The sequence below is a fragment of the Lissotriton helveticus genome, chromosome 10 (genome assembly GCF_964261635.1).
Source record: "Lissotriton helveticus chromosome 10, aLisHel1.1, whole genome shotgun sequence".
NCBI classification, from domain to species: domain Eukaryota; kingdom Metazoa; phylum Chordata; class Amphibia; order Caudata; family Salamandridae; genus Lissotriton; species Lissotriton helveticus.
In genome coordinates, this window is record NC_136071.1 from 389,309,692 (window position 1) to 389,329,911 (window position 20,220).

The 20,220-nt window shown below is 49.5% G+C and overlaps 1 protein-coding gene across 1 annotated transcript in view; it reads right to left on the reverse strand.

The window, feature by feature from the left end:
- Positions 1-20,220, reverse strand: part of AGAP3 (ArfGAP with GTPase domain, ankyrin repeat and PH domain 3) — a 2,202,224-nt gene that overhangs the window by 44,236 nt on the left and 2,137,768 nt on the right. Inside the window, exon 19 of the mRNA XM_078662817.1 lies at positions 6,232-6,487. Coding sequence (XP_078518943.1) covers positions 6,232-6,487 — 256 coding nt within the window. The remainder of the gene's footprint in view (positions 1-6,231; positions 6,488-20,220) is intronic.

A 20,220-nucleotide genomic window follows, 5' to 3' on the forward strand; every position in this document is an offset into this window, starting at 1 on the left:
CAAGTTTCAAGGAAACAAAGATTAGGTGCACAATATTTTGGAACACTGTATCCTTCAACGTTGAACAAACCAAAAACTAATACATAGGATTTTCGTCCTACTCAGTTATGGCGGATATTTTATCCTTTGACCCACTATAGATGTCTATTGGAGTATTTATGGGAAAAAGGGGTCTCTGTGAAAAGCACGACTGAGTTACTCTAGTATCTAGCGTTAAATTAGTGCCTTACCAAACGTTGGGCGCCATGTAGTGTAGTTCCTATATTCCCAATAGGCTCAGCGCATTGGAATAATATATCCTATAGATTAGACATAGGACTGAGGTCTACTAGGTCTCTATAGAATATACTAGACTTAATTGTGAGTGCCAGCTAGCTCAGAGGTCACTAGAAACTTTCTCGAATTCACAAGGAGGGATTAGTTTCTGACAACCGCATAAACATGACAACTTTGTTTCCCCAAGATAAAACTCATCATCAGAGTCGTGGAAACAATAGATATATATTTCACTCAGTTAATTGTGCATGCTTTGTTTCACCAGAGTTGCAGAGAGAGAAATAGATAGACGGGCGTTTTCAATAAAAGGATTTATTGAACAGTCTTCTTTCTCAAGCATAAGAAATGCACTGCAACAATCGTAAAACTGGTTGTAAAATATAACGCATACAGTATAAAAAGTAGACCAAAATAATACTGTAGGAGCATTGTATGGTTCCTAAACCATAGAAAAATACACACATAAATAGCAGAGGCTAAAAGTACTCAACTGGTGCTTCTAAAATACGCCTACCCCGGTGTACCTAACCTAAGCTTAGTACAAGGGAAGTAGTAAGTGAGGTGTAGCATAAATGTAGTATTCTTTTGCCAAGAATCTGTCCAAGATTTCTCTTAGGGTCTAATCAGCTCCGTACCTTAGTTTAGAATGGAGAAGGTCAGTCTCGGGACTCGATTTCCCAACAACCCGCAAGGGTAGGTTGGAAACACTGGAGCTGGATTTCTCGGCAGGAGAAAAGACAGCGTCTCTCTCAGTGCGTCTGCTGGAGGGTCGGCTTCCTTCGGCACTTGCTGTAGCAGGATGCGTCGGGCAAGTAGATAGTCGAACTGCTCCACACCACTGTGTGTTTTATACCTTGAAGTTGCCGAGTTTGACGTAAAGGTGGACATAATAACGTCATCAAAGAGTCTCCGTTCTTTGAAAACTCCATGAGTTCTTGGACAAATCAGTTCTCGAGCAAGGGAAAGTCCCTAGCTGCTGAAGCCGAGTTTTCCAAGAAATCGTTGTAGATTTTCGGAACTAGTGGAAGTAGCCCTGCTGTTTTTGGACTGCATGAGCTATGCCTAAATATGGTTATGATTTCTATGCCTATATAAGGATATGGTGATTTATACCAATACAGGGGCATGAATCTGGGAAAATTACAATAGGGTCCTAAAATGATACATAACACCCCTCATGGTGTGCCCACAGGAACGTCTGGTGCCACTACAGAGCCTGCATATGCCATCTGGCAAGGTCCACCAGCAGGAAGCAGGAGGCCATCAGACCCAGCAGCCTGAGGGTCATCCTGACCGAAATCCGGGATAGAGGCTGAAAGATCGGAATCATAGCCCGAATATCCCGGACTCGCTGTTCAGGAGGATAAACCCGAAACTGTGTCATGTCCAGAACTGCTCCGATGAAGAGGAACTTCTGAGAGGGGGTCAGGTGTGACTTTGGAACTTTGATGGAGAACCCCAGCGAATGCAGGAGGCCGGCCGTAATCTGGAGGTGGGAGATGACAGCCTAGGGCGAGCCTGCCTTCAACAGCCAGTCGGCGAGATAGGGGAAGACTGGAACCCCTGATCTGCGCAGATGAGTTGCAACCACGGCCATCACTTTCATGTACACCCGAGGGGCGCTGGTAAGGCCAAAGGGGAGCATGGTAAACTGAAAGTGTTTGTGGCCTACCGTGTACCGCTGGTAGCGCCGGAAGGGCAGGGATGTGAAAGTAAGCATCCTGCAAGTCCAACGCTATCATCCAGTCTCCGGGGTTGAGGGCAGACAAGACCTGAGCAAGCATCAACATTTTGAATTCTCCTTTCCGAGGAAGCGGTTGACGTTCCTGAGATCCAAGATAGGACGCAGGCTTTTGTCCTTCTTGGGCACCAGAAATTAGTGGGAATAGCAACAATGACCTACTTTTGGTGCAGGACAGCGCTCGATGGCTCCCTTGGCCAAGAGTGCCGAAACTTCCTGTTGGAGAAGGGCCAATTGATTCTCCAACATGTGATGGCACTGAGGTGGCATGGATGGAGGGGTAGTCTCGAAGGGAAGGGAGTAGCACCTTCTGACTATTTGCAAAACCCACCCATCCGATGTGATGGTGCACCAGTGGGGTAGGTGGTGGCGAATCCTGCCGCCCACTGGCATTTGGTGGCCCAGAAAGGTCGGACTAGGAGGGTTTGGAGGCTGCTGCAGAGGGGGCTGTGGTGGACTGGCCCGCCCGCTGTCCACCAGAACCACAGCGCTGGTTCACAAATCTAAGGCAGCGCAAAGGCTGAATAGCCTGATCAGGCCTGTGACTCTGGGCACACGTGGTGGGGCACTCCTTCTGCAGCCACGAACAGGGTGAAAGGCAGACTGCGCAGGGCTGTGAGGTGGAGAGGCCCAAGGACCTGGCCGTAGCCCAAGAGTTCTTAAAGCACTCCAGCGTGTTGTCTGCCTTGTCGCCGAAAAGGTGACAACCATCAAAGGGCATGTCCATAAGAGTGGATTGGACATCCTAGGAAAAACCAGTTGACCGCAACCAGCCGTAGCGTCGAAGGGCTACTGACTTGGAAATAGTCCTGCCTAGTGAGTCGGCGGTATCCAGCCCACAGCAGATGCTAAACTTCGCTGTGTCCCTCCCCTTGGCAACTGCATGGGAGAGCACGGGCAGGGCCTCCTTCAGGCACTGGGGCAGCACCAGCACTACCGTATCCCACACAGAGTGGTTGTAACGGCTCAACAGACACGCGGTGTTTACCGACCGCAGTCCCAAGCTGGAGGAAGAAAACATTTTCTTCCCAAGGCGGTCCAGCTTTTTGGATTCCCTATTGGGCGGTGCGTTAGGGAATGCGCCTTTGGAGGTGGTGGCTTGGACCACCAAGCTCTCTGGGTGGGCTGTTGGGAGAGGAAAGTGGGGTCGCTCGGGCCGGGTGGTGGCGTCGGGCAATCGTCCTGTTCACAGGAGCCCCTGTGTTGGGCCTGGACCAGGTGCACACAAGGATATCTGTGAGGGCTTCATTAAAAGGCAGCAGGGGCTCTGAAGAACTTGCTGCCGGTTGAAGCACCTCTGTGAGGAGGTTAGTCCTGACTGCCACCGTAGGTATCTCAAGGTTGAGAGCCTCGGCCGCCCTACGCAACACCACTGCGCATGACGCTCCCTCCTCCGTAGCCACGGTAGGAGGAGACAACATGCCAAGGTCTGGTGAGGTATCAAGACAACTGGCTTCCCCCAGTTCCTCTCTCCAGTCCTGTTCATAAACCAACTGGTCGGTTAAAGGGTCCCCAGACCCCTCCCAGTCCTCCTCACCCTTCTCTGGCTCCTAATCTGGTCTCAAAGAGCCAGGGTAGAACAGGGGCTCAAAAGTACCCATCATCACCGGATCTGGAGTCGGTTCGACTTGGTGTCTACCTCGAGATGGAGGCCGGGGTCGACGTCGGCTGGGGACGGGATCGACGTTGGCTAGGGACACATCCGATGCCGGTTGCAGACGTGCCGGTGGAATCGGCGCTGGGGGTGGTGTACGAGGTTGACCAGTGCTGATCCAGGCCTGGATTCAAGGGGACCCTGCGGTGCCGAGGCCGTAGTCGCAGGTGCTGAAGGCCCAGGCCCCCAGCCGAGTGCGAGGGACCTGAAGGAGCGCCAGTGGAGTTGGGCTGCCCAAAGATGGCATGCATCACTTCATAAAACTGACAAGGCTGGGCTGGGGTCGCTCCCAGTCCCGGGAAGGGGGGAAACACGTAGCCGACCCTACCAGCTCCGCACGCGGAGCCGCAGGAGGGGCACCACCAGCATCCCTCGTCACGTCAGCCGACGGACGGGGAGAAGTCGGAGAGCAACGATGCTTATTCGACTTCTTCTTGAGCTTCGACTTACCTGACCCGACTGCGAAGACTTAGATGAAGATGGTGTTGGCTTCGCGACCGGACCCTTGACGTCCTACGCTACCGGGACCTCGAGCGACTCAGAGCCGGCTGCCGGGCCTCGAGTAGCTTTCGGGACCGCTCCTGCACAGAATTCGGGGCCATGGTCCGGCAGTCGGAGCACAACTTGGGGCCGTGGTCGCGCTCCAGGCAGTAGAGGCACACGCTGTGCGGATCTGTCACCGACATCAGTCAGTTACAGGAACCACAAGCCTTGGAGCCAGGCATCCCTCGTGCACCAGGAGTTGATGGAATAATAAAAAGAAGTCGACAAAAGTCGAGAAAAAGTCAGTAAAAAAGTGACTGAAGGTATTGCTCTCTCCGGATGTAAGCTTGCTGGTACTGAAAAAGAAAGAACTGACGTCAGCGTGTGAGGGCGGCGTCTATGTAGCTACTGCGACGTCATCCCGGCGACCACGAGGAACGCGGAGTCGACCGACACCACCTTCAACCGCGCAGGGGTACTGCGGACGAAAAACTTTTTGGATCCATTCTGACGCCTGAGGGTAATTCTAAGGTAAGGAATTCATAACTAACTGTTTCTTTCAGATGTATATGTGTATATGTTTATTCATTTTTATTGTTCAACATTTAGATGCAATGTATTCTTATTAACGGTCTAAATAATGTTTTTGTGTATATGATATCTTTTTATTAACTTTAGTTTTTTTATTGCATTTATTCATACAAAATTGTATGAGTATTTAAAACTTTGATATAGAAAGGTATTTAAATATAATGCTATATATTGTTAAATTGATACACTTACCTGTTTTTTCATGATATTCTGGTCCATGATATTTCTGGCTCAATAATTTTGTAGTTTACATACAAAGTATATTAACACAATATTGTGGTTCCCAATATTTTTTCAGAATATGTGTTAAGAAGACTTTGGCTAGACTAAAGCCTCTATAAGCACAAACAAATGGTGCACCTCCTACCGTTTCCCCTGCTGCCCCTAGGGGATGAAGAACCATTGGCACTCCCTTTTGACCTCATGAGTGATACTTCATAATTAAAATACAAAGAGATATCCTTAACCAGTTATACTAAGTAAATATCACTATACATTTCTCTTCACCTGTTTTTCAAATTTTTTGCTGCATTATACCTGATGGTCCACAACACGCATGACAGAATATATGATTTTGTGACATCATACCAGTACTATTGCACTATGAATGTAAAGGCATTACATTGCTGACTTGCTCCTACTAACATGATTTGCAGGAATTTAGCATAAAAAAGACCGAAGGCCCGTTGTACAAAGCCATATTGTGGTTGTGAAGCCTGTGATTCAAAAAATCAAAAAAAATCCAAATCGCAATTAGAAAGGAGAATGAAATGGACGTCCCCTTCTAATTGTGGTTCAGCATATGTATCAACAGAACGTGAGGGAAACTACAGTCACAAACCATTGACATTCTTTGGCTGTTGGGCAACTTTGGGGTTCTCCTCTCAATGTCTTCCCAAAAGATTTTTTGTAAAGCAGCTCTGGTTCCTCTTAGGACCACATGCAACTTTTTTAAAAACAAGTTCCCTTGCGAGACAGCAAATAACAGGAATGGTGGCGAGATGTTCCTTGAAGTTCACAATCTTTGTAATCGGTGTCAATTACAGCGTGTGCTAAATAGTAGCCTAATTTACATTTATTAGGCAGATCATTCTGCAACCCCTTCAACTTGAGGTTCTAGTATCTAGGTTGCATCAAAAAATTAGAGAAAGGTCTCAAAATGACAGTGTGCAATTTTCGACCACTTTTCCTGACCAGTCTTTTCTTCCAACAGCCTCATAATTGCAATGTGAATCATGAAGTCCCTAGACAACCAGGATCAATAGTATAATCTACTGTATCTAAAAAACGGTCCTAAGAGACCTTTTTATTTAACATCCAACAATGTCACTCACGGCTCATTTTGCACACTCGTGCACAGAACTATTACTCAGAAGTGTTCTGGTGTCCGATAGTGGGAAGGAGACAATCGCCACCTGAAAGCAAGTGATTTGGAGTCAATTTCACAGGGTTGTTATGCACCCATTTCACCAAGGTTGTTTCTTACCCAAATAAGCAGCTGTGTGATGACCACATTGGCCATTGCACTGGAGAGGTGGAGTGCTGTGCGTCCATCACCATCGCCGTAAGTCTCATTAACCTCTTCTTTGGACCCGTGTGCTAGAAGTGTCATCACCAGGCGCAGGTCATCCTCCACCACTGCCCGTAGAAGCTGCTGCCCCAGAGGTATGTCAGATTGTGGTAGTGGAGCCAAGAAGACTTTCTGCTCATACTTAGCACGGATCCAGCGTTCTTTTTCCTCCCTGAAAAAGAAATGCACTAATTACCTAATTGTAACAGGGACCAGAAGAACACTCATCATTAGTTGAGGCTCAGCATCCCATAAAAAGGAGTAAAGCGAAGGGAAAATTACTAAACTGTAATTCAAGCACTGATGTCTTTAACAGAGTGATATGCTTTGATTTAACCCCGGTGATCAGAGTCACTCCTCCACGCATTTCACATGTCTACATAAAAGGACAATATTAAAATAGGAGCCCAACCAAATACCTTTATTTATTTATTTGAAGTTTTTATATAGCACCTCATGACCAGCCAGCTAATAAGGTGCTTTATAAAGAACTAAAGAGTTACAGAGTATGTTGAAGAACACAAAAACCGAGAGGGAGAGGTGAGGTGGGGTGGGTTGGGGGCTGCGAGGTATGGTTGCATTATCAGTGTCTTTTCAGATCCAATCAAAGTGGCTTTAAACTTTGCCTGTGAAGGCCATCTCCAGATGATTCTTGAAGCACAAGTGTGCCAATATAACACTTCCTTACAGGAGAGGAGGACAGGCCCCATGTGATTCTATGAAAGATGCCAACACAGAAGGACTAGGGTTACTCCTATTAGATGAACCAAACAAACAGCCTAATTATACACATTAAAAGTTGCATTTTTAGTCACACAATCAGTGAACAGACATCTAACTGCTCAACTTCGACTCATTGCCAGCAGAGGGCCCCACAAACAATGCAGGGAAAAAAGACACAGATTCACAGACTGTCAACAGTCAGCTTCACAGGGATGACGTAGCAAAAAGGCTGCAATTCCAGTGACAGTTAATACGTCGACGCAGCGATTCAAAGGGGCCATAGCTTGCAGTTCCGATCCCAAACAATACCAGATGTCTCCAGAGAGATTGCAGAGAAAACAATACATGGCATTCCATTTACAGCAAAATTATAATCTAGCAGGGACAATATGGAGTCTAAGGACGGTAGCTTCACTGACAGGCAACAGGTGTCCTGACAGACAGTACATCAATTCCAAAGGCTGGCAGCTTCAGTAACAGTCAGCAGTTCAGGCCTATTTTTAGATCGTGCATCGCTGATGTCACAGGTAGAAGGAATATCAAATGTGATGTCAAAAGAAACTCCATTATGGGGGCGTGGCTAGCAGCCAAGCATGGCGGCCGCATAGAAGAGGTGCTCCGGGAGTAAGGCGGTTCCTGATCAATTATCCGCACATTAATCCGCAAGCTTAGTACCTCAAAAAACGGTCCCCAGGATCTGGGACCGATCGGCGCTGATCGGCGCAATCCCGGTACAATTTGGAACCCGGGCAGCTCAGATCCGAACTTCTTTCCGGCACGGGCCTAAACAACGAGGCCGAGCCCCGACCTGGAGTGACAAACGGAAGCGGACCGGAAGTGCGGGCAGGCCGGCGTAGAGAAACCGGAAATTGGCCGCGTAACTGGCACGGAGCTGGAACGGCGCCGACACTGTGGCGAAACGCTGGCGGCTCGGAGGCGACACCTGGGACAAATCACACTAAGAGGACGCCCGGCCAGTGATCAACCCGAACGGAGCGGTCCCGGAGTAGGTGGCAGCTACCGGAGCGTGTCCTCCAATAAACGCGGGTGTCCGGATCCCTGACAGACTCGGCCGGCCGCACCGGATCGGTGACCTGCGCCGAGGGGCCTCACGTATTGTATGTCCCCACTGTAGCGCGGGCTCGAGTCGGAGCACAGGGGAGGAACGGACGGTAAGATCGAGGCCGGGATAAAACAGAACCTCAATAAACTCCGCGCCTGGACTGTGTAGGAACGCTTAAGTGGACTGCGGGCGTAAACACCAGACAGGCTCCAAGTAAGAAAGAAATACCGAGACTTCGGCGGCCTGCCTTTGCACTCACACAATATGTATTCAAATATCAACACAGGCGTGCTCGTGCTGGGGGTCCTGGCGTGGAGTTGACGCGGTACCCGGGTGCGGGTCGCCGCTGGGCTGCTCCCGGTGAGCCTGAACACTGAGAAATACGTGTCGGCCTAACGGTTAAAGACCGCGAATCACAATGACAGGCAGGGGTTCGAGGAACAACATGGCGCAGGGGAAATTAGACAAATTCGCATACGACAAACGCAACCCCCCTCAAACAGAACCGCGAACGCCCACAGGAAAATCACCAGACGGAGACGGAACTAACAAGGTCACGCTAGAGGATATCATGAAAGCGTTGTCCCAGGTACAAGTCACAGTAGGTTCAATCTCCACAGACGTGGCCCTACTACGTGCAGACCTCCACAAAATGACTGACCGAGTGAAAGAGGTAGAGATTGTCACGAAATCTCTTGTCACAGATGTGTCCGAACTGCAATCCACAATGGAACGCATAGAGGCTGACAACAAACTCCTTAAAGAGAAACTGGACGACCAGGAAGGGCGCTCCAGAAGAAACAACGTTCACATTCTTGGAGTCCCGGAGTCAGAAGGCATCAGAGCAATGGACCTCTACGTGGAGGAGCTAATTAACACTAGACTACAGCCCAAAGGCTTATCGAACTTCTTCTCGGTGGAAAGGGCACATAGGGTTTCTGGCGGAAAACCTAAGCCGGGCCTGCCCCCCAGACCAATTCTGGCCAGACTGTTCAACTTTAGAGACCGAGATGCCATTCTGCAGGCAGCAAGGGTCTCACCACCAATCAAAATCCAGAACTCCACCATCGCCTTCTTCCCAGACTACACGGCTGAAGTTTCCCGTCGAAGGAGAACATTCTTAGAAGTTAAGAAAGTACTGCGGTTAAAAAATATGCCATACTCGATGCTATTCTCGGCCAGGCTGCGAGTAGTGGCGGACAATAAAACCTGGTTCTTTGATACACCAGAGGCGGCGCAGGACTGGCTGGACGGCTGGCGACAGGTTGGCCTACCCCGCCGCACAAACAATAATCACCGAAACAGACAAGAGGACGGACACAATGGAATCCATGCCACGGGGGGAGAATCTCACGATCATTTATCTGAGCCTGAGTCACGAGAGGATGGCCACGAATCGGATTCATGAATACCAAGTACTGCACAATGACATTTTTTGTCGCCACAGATCTAGCGTCCGATCGGGACTGAACTGGTGGACCCGAAGAGGATCAACGGGGCCGCCTCCTTCACGAGAACTCTCACCCCAACAAGCAAGTACACTGTTTTTGGGAATGGGTAAGCACTCTGCTAAGTTGGGGAGGCGGGCGGTTCAATATCCGTTAAGCAGGGAGGCAGGGAGGGGGGGGGGCAGGGAGGAGTTTGTATTTGTTTTTGTTCTTCAAGTTAAGGAAGTGTTAATGGCACACGACGGCGACCGCACCAGAAATACACAACTACGAGGCAGACACAGGGTACCGGAAGGGAAGTCACCCTTCTACCACCTTAGACATCCATACAATGGCACACAGCTCGCACTCCACCGACAATGTTAGGATGGCGCAGATAATACCAGTAGGCCCCATGGGCTTAATGTCCTGGAATGTAAGGGATCTGGGAGACACAATCAAGAGAGGATTGGTATTACAATCTATAAAGCGTCAGAGACCGGACATGGTCTTACTGCAGGAAACCCACCTTACTGGGAAGACGTGCCTGGCACTAGATAGAAGAGGATACCGAATGGCAGCACACTCCGAATTCACGCCAGGCTCTAGAGGGACAGGCATTTTAGTTAAAAAGTCCTCCCCGTTCATTATCAAGCACACAAAGGTAGACGAGCAGGGCTGCTTTGCGGCGATTCAGGGGCAATGGGAGGGTAGACAGCTGAATGTGGTTTCTGTCTATATACCTCCGACACTTCACTCTGTTACACTGCCAGCGCTGGGGGAATTCCTTCTGAATTTGCCTGAAGGAGATATTATTATAGGAGGAGACTTTAACTCGATTGTAGACGCAGCACTTGACCGTTTTCCGGTTCGACCCCATACACCCGGACCCTCCCGTTTCCGGGGCTTCCTAGAGGCATTGGGACTGATAGATGTCTGGAGACACATGCATCCCACCACACAGCAATACACGTACTACTCCACGGTGCACAACAGCCTATCACGCATAGACTATTTCCTATTGCTAGGTAGCGGACTTCAGCACATTGACAAAATAGAAATACAACCCAGGGGGATCTCTGATCATTCCCCGCTTCTCTTAACTCTATCCACTCAAGAGAAAACACGTCAAAGAATATTTCCCATATATGCAACCTATCTCAAGAACCCGAAGATCGCTACAGACCTCAAGATCACGACCAAACACTATTTTGCCGAAAATGCGACGTCAGTCGCCTCCCCATTCATATTGTGGGAGGCATACAAAACAGTGCTTAAAGGTCAGGCGATAGCCTCAATCACTGGCCATAAACGTGCACGACAGCAGGAACTGTCCGAGCTAGAACTAGCGTTTCACACAGCGAACACAGCGCATGAGGCGGACCCCACTCCCGATACAGCACACACCCTGCAAATACATCAACAGCGATACCGAGACCACCTGACACAACAGACGAGGGAACACATTGAGACCACCAAACATAGAATTTACGATATGGGGGACAAAGCGGGGAAAATGCTGGCCTGGCTGGACAAAAAAGGGGGAAGCACGCGTGGAATACAGCAACTGTACACTAGAGATGGCGTTGCTCAGACACGTCCTGAGGGTATAGTCCGCATACTGGCAGACCACTTCCAAAGAGTTTATACCCCGGATAGAATGGTAACAGAGGAAGAAGCATACGACTCTCTCAGTAACTCCGAAATCCTTAAACTGTCACAGGAAGCAGTTGACGAATTAGAGGCCGACATTAGTAGCGATGAAATACACCGGCCATACACGCGGTGCAATCTGGGAATGCTCTGGGGCCCAATGGGATCCCTATAGAGTGGTATAAAATTATGTCTGACACACTTAGTGGGCCCCTATTGGCGATGTACCTCGAATGTCTCTCAACAGCCACACTTTCACCGGATCAACGGACTGCAATGATAATAGCAATCCCGAAACCCGGCAAGCCACCGACAGAATGCACCTCCTACCGCCCAATCTCCCTCCTAAACGCAGAAACAAAAATCTTAGCAAAACACCTAGCAAACAGATTGATATCCAACCTCCCAAATCTGATCCACCCCGATCAATCTGGCTTCATGCCTCACAGAAACACCGCACTTAATCTCAGGCGGCTCCAGGGGGTGCTGGCGCGAGCTGAGCTGCTGTCGTCGCCAGCGGTGATACTTTCATTGGACGCAAAGATGGCGTTCGACATGGTGGAATGGTAATACTTATTTGCAGTGTTGACGCGAATGGGGTTTGCTCCAAAATTTATGGCATGGATACGGCTCCTGTACACTAACCCAATGGCGCAAATCACAGCTAACGGACACATCTCCCACACCATACCACTGGCACGAGGAACGCGGCAGGGCTGTCCGCTGTCACCCTTGTTATTCGCGATTGCACTGGAGCCCTTGGCTACGATGATCAGAACGACGCCGTTACTGAAAGGCATCAGTTGGCGGGAGGGATGGGAAGATCGACTCTCGCTATACGCAGACGATATGCTAATATACCTAACAGAACCGGAACACTATACCGACATTGCTGACACTATGCGACACACATGGGAAGATCTCGGGTTACACAATAAACTGGGCGAAATCAGTGTTATTTGTCATACAAGGCCCTGCTCCCTCACTGCCCGAAGACTGCCCCCTTAGAATCGCAGATGACTCTTTCAAATACCTGGGTATCCACATTACGAGAAACTCATCCGACTTCTTTGACAAAAACCTAAAGCCACCACTACGACACGATGTTAAACACTGGGCGGCACTGCCCCTGACTCTCCTAGGCAGAGCGGCCCTATATAAAATTATGGCTTTGCCGAGATTTCTATATGCCTTGGATAACACCTCATTTCCGGTGCCACCGAGATTCTTCCGGCAGGTAACAGCATTGATGTCCGCCTTGCTCAGGTACAATCGTCCGGCACGAATAGCACACACCAAATTAAACAGAAGCTGGTACGACGGGGGGATTGCATTGCCAAATTTACAAACATACTACTGGGCAACTCACCTTAAAACCATTAATCACTGGATACACGCACCCCAAGATGACCCAGCGTATAAGGCAGACAGGGAACAAATGAACGCGGACAATATGTTAGCGAAGCTATATGACAGGAGACTGGCAATGAAACTAGTGGGACCCACAAAACACACGACCACATTATGGTATGCAGCTCAAACGAAATTGGGATGGAAAGACAAAATCACTAAACTAACCCCATTATGGGACACCAGAGTGTTCGGACATCTGAGACGCTATAAGGGATTTATGCAGTTGGACGCCATCGGTATCTCAACAGTGGGTGATTTATGGGATAAGGAAACAGTGATTCCATTCCCACAACTCAAGCAACAGTTTGAGTTAGGACCGACTGAGACCTATAGATACATACAAATTTGTCATGCATTATTGACGGTAATACCAACAGACACGGAAGTCCCAGAGGCCTCCCCACTAGAGGACCGACTGCTCACAGACTACATGCAATGCAGCGCCACCTCACTAACATATCGAAAACTGATAAACAACTTACCTGACCTCACACTAAAACTGAGAGAAACATGGGTGGAAGAACTAGGTGACATGGACGACTCAGAATGGAACAAGGCATTGGCGTCCCCCAAAGAAGTGGGTATCTCGGCCAGACTTCGACTAGTGCAACTTAAAATACTGCACAGGGTATATTATACCAGGACCACACTTCATAAAATACATCGAGCACAATCGCCCTACTGCCTCCGCCGCTGTGGGGAGGAGGGTACATTTCTACATACAATATGGGACTGCCCACTTATAGCTGAGTACTGGAAACAAATTATGCGCACCATATCACAGACATTGGAAGCATCTCTAGTACCCGAGCCACGCAAATGTCTACTGAATATATGGGATCCCAATGACTTGTCCAGGCATGGGTTGAAATGGGCCACGGTGGGTATGATAATCGCAAAGAGAGATATTGCACAGAAATATGGGGCAGCTGAAACCCCCACCCTTACACAATGGAGTAAAAATATGGATATGGTAATGTTTACTGAACGAGCAGTATACACAGCTAGGGCCAGTCCGCGTAACTGGAATAAGATATGGACACCATGGAATGTGTACAGGGGGGAGATCTGTGACCCTCTGCCGGAAGACGAAACTGTAACCTCAGATGATGAATCTGACGGTGACAACTAGGGGAGGAATAGGAGATCACCTTGATCGCTATGCATACGTGGAAAGCTACCTACTGGAATTCCTGGGGACACTGGTTCTGCGCCACTCACAGAAATGTGCTGTTGTCTTGTTTATGCTGATGCGGTTGCATATAGAAGTGCCTCTATACATATACTTGAACTATACTGTTGTTGCATTCAGTTTAAAAGTTCTAAGACTAAAGCAACTTTCGACCTTAGTTCTATCCGCGATGCACCCTGATTGAAAGATAAGCATTTTGCCAAACCACGCCGCCGGGCCCCAGGGTTGTCGGCTGAATGGCTGTGTCAAATTGTTCGCAACATGTCAAACGCTCGTGATGGCGTGGCCAGCCCGAGGGGTTGTAGGCTACACGCGGTGTATTGTAAAATTTGTACAATAAAGGTCTTTAAAAAAAAAAAAAAACTCCATTAATCAGTGAAATAAATCTGTGAGGTGCTAACTGTGCAACAGTAAGTCCTACAAGCACGACACACAGCACTTACTATTGCAGAGTTAACATCTGCAGCACTGCAGTATAGTTCTGAATTTGTACAGTAACCATAACTTCCCTTCAAACTTATTTTCAGGATATTTAATGTGTTTTCATAACATACGTGGTGATCTTGGTAGACAACAATACCATCCCTTCAAAGATTTTCTATAAACGTGTATTGATACAGTTTGTGCACTGCCAGCTGTACCAGTTGCACTCAACCTCTGGTCATGCCTATCCTTTGGCCACGCCATATTCCCAGTATCCCTGCATTCAGTCCTCAAAAGGTACATCCTACAGCCTTACGCACTTTAGAACAGGTATCACTGGTTCAAACCAACAAACATCAATAGGAATGAATGAGCGTGAACTAGTGGAAACCAGTGACAGCCAGAGGGAATCTGTTGGAAGTAGTAAGAACCCGTTGCAACAAGTAAGACAACCTAAAAGCTAAAATCAGTAGGAAAATTGAAACTGCCTGAAACCAGTAGAAACTAACTGAAGTCAGTGATAATCAAGCAAAAGAGATTTAACCAGTAAGAACCAGTGCACTTTCTGCTTCACATTAAATAAGATCTCCAGCTACTCTTTTACCTCGGCCCTCTTTTATTTCTCTTTCACTGTTCGGTAAATTAATGATACCTAATCAAGACACTCCTACAGCACTGCTCGACCAAGATTTTGAAATCCCTTTGTCCGGTGATCAGGGGGATCCTCAGATTCTGGTGAAGAATAGTAGTGTGTCTCTGAGTAGTGGGGTTACTGATTTGTAAAACATAACCGCGTTGAAAGCATTTAAAGTGAAATACATAGCATGAGCATTGTCTACCATTTCTGTTAAAGAAAACGAAAGAAACAAACTAATATCTATTCAGACACTAGACTAGAGTTTGAATATGAACGATCGAAATTACATCTGGATAGTAAAGGATACTAGAAATGGATGCCGAATTGAAGAAACATGGCTCGATGCTAGTTTCTTTGGAAAATGGTAATATAAGCGACAATTTATTTTTTACAATATATATACTTCAAAGCTTAATTGGAGAAAGCTGTAGTGCATCATTTGTGTAGAGAGCCATCCGGGCTCTCCACTACTATGATGCAGTTTACTGCTGTGCACGCACTCCTCGGGGCGGGCTCGACCCGAGGAGATAAATAAACGGCGGTAGACCGCTCGGGGTCTTCCCGCCAGCGTACCACTACCAGTGTGTGTGTACCATTATTAACGCGCTGTGTAGGCCTCTGTCATTCACCAGGCCCCGCCGCGCTACACTGGCGAAGAGGCCGGCTGTACCCCGGTGCACCATACCTGCCAGGCGAGGAGAGCGCGCGGAGCCCACCTGCCACGCTTCGCTATCCGGAGAACCTGCTTCCTGCCACCTCTCAACCCTGGGGAGCTGTCCGCGGGCTGGGCTGTGCCTCCTGTACCATGTGCTGCCGCTGCTGTAGTGTCTCCAGCCCTGCCTCCAGCACTGTGACTCCGGCCGGCATCATCCCCAGCCTGGCATGAGTCTGCAGAGACGTTCTGCACTCATCGGCGCTTCCCTGGACTGTCAGAGCGTGTTCGGTCCGGCGGTGCATGCCTGGGGTGGACCGCGTGATTCCTGCATGCGGTGAGTCAGCCAGCCCCGTAGTGAGCTCCCCCGGTGGTGAACAGTGCAATTGCAGGCCTGCATGTGTGAAAGTCAAGGAGAACAGCCTTCCACGTGTCTCCCCATCTGCTGCAGTGGAAGCAGCATCGCCCAGCACACATCCAAGGGTGGCCTGGGACCCTTGCCCCACGGCCAGAATTACCTCAGAGGAGACCCAAGAGATCCTGTGCACCCCACAAGACGGAGAGTGCCACCAAGACCCCAGCACTGGCCCAGTGAATGAAATGGCAGTCTCAGTCAGCTCTACAGTCCACAGGGTGGCTGTACCAGGTCAACATGAGGAACAGGCCCAGTGTGTCAAGCATCACCAGGCACGCCCCATATATGGCTACACGCCGGCACAGACCGTGCAGCCAGGATCCCCAGCGCCAACACTGCGCCACTGCGACAACGCCCTAGTGTACCCCCACCATGAGCAACCGAGCCGTTGAGGACAATCCACTCAGGGGTGTCAACGCTCCACCCCCACGGCACAGCCACACAGTTGTATCCCCACTGCCACCGTTTAGCGAAACTGCTGACCCTGCCACGGCAGCCCCACGATGGAAAGTGTGGATTGGGCGGCTGAACCATTATTTTAAAGGTATTAGAGAAACGGACGGCAATGTGAAGAGGTCGCTGCTTATATACTATGGCGACGTGGAGATATACGATCTTTTTGAAACCCTGCCCAACACGGGTGACGAAGACGACTGAGGCGGCGGCGGATGCGCTCAACAGGCACTTCGACCATCAACTTAACCCAGACTTCGAGCGCTTCAAGTTTAGACAGGTGTCACAGTCAGACACAGAGTCCGTGTACAGGTTTTACGCACAGCTGCATAGGCTAGCCAGAACGTGCGTCTTCCCGGACCAAAGGGAGGAGATACACGGCCAAGTCATCCAGGGGTGCCGCTCTACGCTGAAGTAAAAATTGATACTTCGGCAACCAGGGATCTCTCTGGATGAGATCCTTATCCTGGCCAGGTCTCATGAACTGTCGGACATCCGGGAAGGTGAAATTGAGGCTGCTCTGCACAGTCTGTTGCGGCGATACACGCCCCACGCTATGCGCCCATCAAAGAAGAAAGAGTTGAGGCGATACAACGGCGCCCCACCATAGCTCGCCAGGAACCAAGGACGACGACTGGTGGGGCATGCGGCAACCGCGGGGAGGACCACCCGACGACGGCAGTGTGTGGGGCAAGGGGGAAGACGTGCTCCCACTGTGGGAAGATGAACCACTTCGCAAGGGTGTGTCGAAGTAGCCGGTCCCGGCAAACCCCTCAAAGATCACGAGGTTATGTCACAACGCCTGCACCAAGTCTCGCTCGAAGACCCGCAAGAACGAGGGGACGACCCGCCACAGGAGGGGTGCCTCGCCCTACAAGACGATGAGGTGTTTGTCGTGTCGTTTGCCAGCAGGTCTGACAATCACCGGAGGCCTCCACCGATGTGCTCCTTACTAGTTGAAGGGTCCCCTGTCCGGGCGCTCTTCGTCACAGGCGCGTCGGTCAATGTTATGGATTCGGAGCAGTATGACCGTCTGTCACCACGCCCCCCACTTGCACCCACCAAGGCTCGGATCTACACCTACGGAGGAATAGATCCACTACCCCTTCGAGGAGTCATCCAAGCCAAGATTGCCAGCGGAAAGCATGTCATAGTGGCTCGATTCCACGTAACGGAAGGGAGAAAAGGCACGCTACTCAGCTGCCACACGGCGGAAGACTTATGCCTGGTCTTCGCAAACCAGGTACACGAATCCCACGACGAAGCCATCCTGAGGGAGTTCCCGGCGCTATTCACTGGACCCGGAAAGCTAAAAGGAAAACAGTTCAAGCTCCACATAGACACCACAGTGAGGCCCACTGCCCTGAGACACAGAAGGGTGCCGTTCAATCTCTGCCCGCAAGTGGAAGATTTGCTGTATAAACTGGAAGACCTGGATGTCATCGAGAAGGTGTACGGGCCAACACCATGGGTGTCCCCACTGGTCGCGGTTCCCAAGCCAAAGCAGCCTGGAACCGTCCGGCTCTGCATGGACATGAAGCTCCAGAACCTGGCAGTTAAAAGGGAATGCCACCTCAAGCCCACCATGGACGACATCGTGGCGGATCTGAACCGAGCCAAGTGGTTTTCGGAGCTGGACCTAAACGCGGGGTACCATCATTTGGAGCTCGAACCTGAGAGCAGGTATATCACCATGTTCTCAACGCACGTCGGCCTCAGGAGGTACAAGAGACTGAGTTTTGGGGTGTTGTTGGCAGCCGAGGTCTTCCAGAATACCATCAGGGAAGCACTGTCCAGCTTGCAGGGTGTCATCAACCTTAGCGACCACATCCTCGTGTTCTTGAACACTTCGTAGGAACACCACACTCACCTTCGGGCCAACCTTCAGCTGCTCGAAGACTGCGGTATGACCCTTCACACGGCAAAGTGCTTGTTCTACCAGGAGTCAGTCGACTTCTTTGGGTACGTCTTCACCAGGGAAGGACTGCAAGTGGACCCCAAGAAGGCCGTGGCCATTCGGGCAGCTAGCACCCCAAAGACCCCCACAGAGGTTCTCAGTTTCCTCGGCATGGCCACATACAGATTCATCCCGAATCTGGCCTCACTGTCCGAACCACTTCGCATCCTCACACGCAGCGACCACAAGTGGGAATGGACCGTAGCTGCGAACAATGCGTTCAACAACATCAAGACGGCGCTCATGGACAAGACGGTGATGGCCTACTTCCTCCCGGGGCGACGCACCGAGTTGGTCGTCGATGCCAGCCCAGTAGGCCTTGGAGCAGTCCTCCTTAAGGAGCATAGTCACGAGACCTGGAGGCCAGTGGCGTACACCAGCAGGGCACTATCGGACACTGAAACAAGGTATGCCCAAATCGAAAGGGAGGCGCTGGCAATAAAATGGGCATGCCAGCATTTTCACCTGTACTTGTACAGACAGGAATTTCAAGTGATAACCAGCCACAAGCCACTGCTCCCACTATTTGCTGGGTCATCAAGACTGTCCCCTCCAAGAATAGAGAGATGGGCCGTGGAGCTACAGGCATGTAATTTCAAAGTTGTCTTCTGTCCTGGTGCACACAATGCGGCGGACTGCCTCTCACGACACCCTGAATCCCTGGTCCCGCGAAGTCCACAGGTGGATGTAGCGTACTCTGAAGCATTTATGAAATGATCTCTCAGGAGGCCTGCCCCACCGAGCGAACTGTGTTTCAAGGGCCCACTGGGGGCTGTGACAATTTTGATTATTATTTTCAGATGCGGGACCTACTAAAGGTATTTCAAATATAAAGAAGAGACTACAAAGTCCAGCATGCCACACCACCAAAAACGAGTCAACACCCACTGATGGGGAAGTGCTAAATAAAAACATGCTGCCTTACACTTGTCTTTTTCTGCCTGCACTGAAATTCATCTGCCTGTGACCAAGGTGTAAAGAGCACTGAAACGCGTATGGCTTTGGAAATATACGAGAAACCAGAAAGCGGACGTGCTCCTAATATGCTGCTGTTGTGTGCGCTGCCAAACCGGAGACCTTTGTAATGCAAAATAAATATAAATATATATATATTTTGCAATCTTCCTTTCTGTACATTGTTTTGACAAAGTATATATATATATATATATATATATATATATATATATATATATTATATACACATACATACACAGTATAGGATCACTCTGGATGTGCACCTCCCTCACCACAAAGAAAACACCTCAAAGGATCACAGCCACTGGCTCACATCACAATGGCAATAACCACAAAACCCAATACATCACCTGATGCATACACTGCCCACTTCTGGCCGGGGGAAGTCTTCACACAGCCGGGGATCAGAGCTCAGCAATCAGGGTTCAATCCGAGATAGACACGTCTGCCCTCACTCGGAATCCAAACTCCCCAAACTCCTGCCAGACCAGTGGAGGCTCCCCTTCTTAATATAAATACGAACATAACGAAGCTTCTAGCAAGCCTCGCCCCCTCGTTCTCATGAGAGCCCGTACCAGTCTGCTCCAAGGCCACAGCATTGGTTGATCAGACCTTTGCTATGGCTTCGAGACAGACCATGTGCATTCCTCTGATAAGAACCGGTTTCCTCTAGTCAGTAAAGTGTGAAAAACAGGAGGAAGAGCAGAACATGCCCTTCCCACTTTGCAGCTGCATGCAAGCACAGAAAATAGCTTCAGTCATCAAAATGGAGTTAGTTAGGACATGCACACAGAAAGGCCCAAAGCAAGATGGAATTGAATAGCAAGATGACATGAAAGCATGTCAAAGCTAATAAATAGTAAGCACTGCCATAAAGCAAGGTAAAGTCAGAAAACAGAATGACATTAAACCATGTCAAAGC